We start from the raw sequence: 2,445 nt of genomic DNA, 5'->3' as shown, positions 1-2,445 counted from the left end.
ATGTTAAACTGCTGATGCTAACCTGCTAATGTTAAACTGCTGATGCTAACCTGCTAATGTTAAACTGCTGATGCTAACCTGCTAATGTTAAACCGCTGATGCTAACGTGCTAGTGTTAAACTGCTGATGCTAACCTGCTTAGGTTGGTTTTAGGGTCAGGTATGGTACCTGTGAGGTTAATTGTAGGGTAAATGGTCAGGGTTAGGATATAAAATCACAACAAAATGAATGGAACTCAATCCGCGGTCCCCACGGGGAAAAAAAAATAAAAATAAAAAACTCTGAGTGTGTTCCTTAGATCAGTGAAACTCAAACATATTGGCTCTGGGGACGCTTTAAAAGGGCAAAATAATTCCAGCGACCCCCCTCATAAACCCCATGCTGTTTTAAAAGATCATTTACTGTCATTTCAACCCTAAATGTCATGGGAATGTATGTTTTATTTAGTTTATTATGTTTGTTTTATTAGTTCATTGTTCCCCCATGTTTTTTAAAAAATAAAAACCAAATTAACAATTTAGTGAAATATTTCGAGGACCTCCAAGATGGCTCTTGCGGACCACTGGGAGTCCTGGAACCCCAGTTTGACAACCTCTGCCTTAGATAGAACATGTTATCCACAGAGTTAATGAGTCATTTATGACAGACAGCCCGACTCCACAGATGACTTCATCAAACCAACATGTGGATAGTTCCTCTCCTGCACATGAATCTGAGAGGTTTCATCAGAAACACTTAAACACATGATGTGAATTAACTGCCAGCAGGGCTCCAGTTTTAATCTGTTACTTCATTTAATTACAGCAGGCTGAGCCGACCTGTTCTGCTGATCCGTTCTCACTGACAGGAAACCTTTCAGGTAATTAGTAAATGGAAATGAGTTGGTGAACGTGAGGTGGCTCGCTCCGATGAAGTTCTTTAAGTTTTCCTGCCTGTTAAGAAGCAGAAGCACCTGAAGCTGAAGACAGTTCTTATTAAATCCTGACAGCAGGAACGAGAACACAAACCTGTCAACTGTGGGTTCATTAAGAGAAACAAGCAGTGCCTAATTAACTTCAGCTGATTAACCATATTTAGTTCTCTCTGCAGACTTCCTGTCCCACCTCTTATCCTTATTTGGTTCTCTCTCTGCAGACTTCCTGTCCCGCCTCTTATCCTTATTTGGTTCTCTCTCTGCAGACTTCCTGTCCCGCCTCTTATCCATACAGTATTTGGTTCTCTCTGCAGACTTCCTGTCCCGCCTCTTATCTTTATTTGGTTCTCTCTGCAGACTTCCTGTCCCTCCACTTATCCTTATTTGGTTCTCTCTCTGCAGACTTCCTGTCCCTCCACTTATCCTTATTTGGTTCTCTCTCTGCAGACTTCCTGTCCCGCCTCTTATCTTTATTTGGTTCTCTCTGCAGACTTCTTGTCCCGCCTCTTTATTTGGTTCTCTCTGCAGACTTCCTGTCCTGCCTCTTATCCTTATTTGGTTCTCTCTCTGCAGAATTCCTGTCTTGCCTCTTATCCATATTTGGTTCTCTCTGCAGACTTCCTGTCCCGCCTCTTTATTTGGTTCTCTCTGCAGACTTCCTGTCCCGCCTCTTGTTTTTATTTGGTTCTCTCTGCAGACTTCCTGTCCCGCCTCTTATCTTTATTTGGTTCTCTCTGCAGTCTTCCTGTCCCGCCTCTTATCCTTATTTGGTTCTCTCTGCAGACTTCCTGTCCCGCCCCCACCATGAGTGACATCTACGAGTCGGCGGCTCACTCCCTGGGTCTCTTCAGCAGCCCGTGTCTCACCAAAGTGGAGCTGAGAGTCACCTGTAAAGGGATCTCGGACCGAGACGCTCTGTCCAAACCGGACCCCTGCATCGTCCTGAAGATGCAGTCCCATGGAGAGTGGATGGAGGTGGGTTGTCATGGTAACGGTGCTGACCTTTCAGCTGCTGATTCTCCTGGTTTTAATTAGCAGGAGTCTCCTGAAGGTTTTTCTGTTCCTCAGGTTCCTTCTTTATTAGTTTCAGGCTGAGCAGACGAGGTTCTGAGGTTTGTTGAGTTTAATAACAGACCAGATCCGTTTGTGATTAGATCTTTGAGTTTTGGGTCATCTGTTTGTGTCCTGAGGGTAAATATCTTTCTGTCTCCTCAGTCAAACCTGATGTAACTTTAGTTAAACTCAGAATTCCAGGTGAATGAAGCAGTTTTTGTGTTTTGGCTGCAGTTTTGAAACTTTACCAGCTGGTCTGAGATCTGTAGTCATTATCTTACCTGCTGCACTTTTTGTTTCTGAGGGGAACCGAGTCGGAGCCTTTGGATCGATCCAGTCTGTGGTTCAGGCTCACTTTGTGTCACATCAAAGTCGCAGCAGCTGATTTAAAGGATGTTGAAGCCTTTTACCTGCAGAAACAAGAGAGCAGCTTAAAAACCCTCTTTTACACACACACACACACACACACACACACACAC

General features: G+C 44.1%; 1 protein-coding gene across 1 annotated transcript in view; it reads left to right on the top strand.

Moving 5' to 3' along the window:
- Positions 1 to 1,076: 1,076 nt before the first annotated feature.
- LOC106535965 (copine-4) overlaps positions 1,077 to 2,445 on the top strand; it is a gene marked incomplete in the record, with an annotated part of 27,189 nt that continues 25,820 nt past the window's right edge. The window contains 1 exon segment of the mRNA XM_014033118.1: positions 1,077 to 1,892. Within this exon segment, the coding sequence (XP_013888572.1) occupies positions 1,718 to 1,892 (175 nt within the window).

The sequence above is a fragment of the Austrofundulus limnaeus genome, unplaced genomic scaffold, assembly GCF_001266775.1.
Source record: "Austrofundulus limnaeus strain Quisiro unplaced genomic scaffold, Austrofundulus_limnaeus-1.0 Scaffold1630, whole genome shotgun sequence".
NCBI classification, from domain to species: Eukaryota; Metazoa; Chordata; class Actinopteri; order Cyprinodontiformes; family Rivulidae; genus Austrofundulus; species Austrofundulus limnaeus.
The sequence above is the reverse complement of the archived record's forward strand: the minus strand, read 5'-3'. Positions and strand labels throughout refer to the sequence as shown.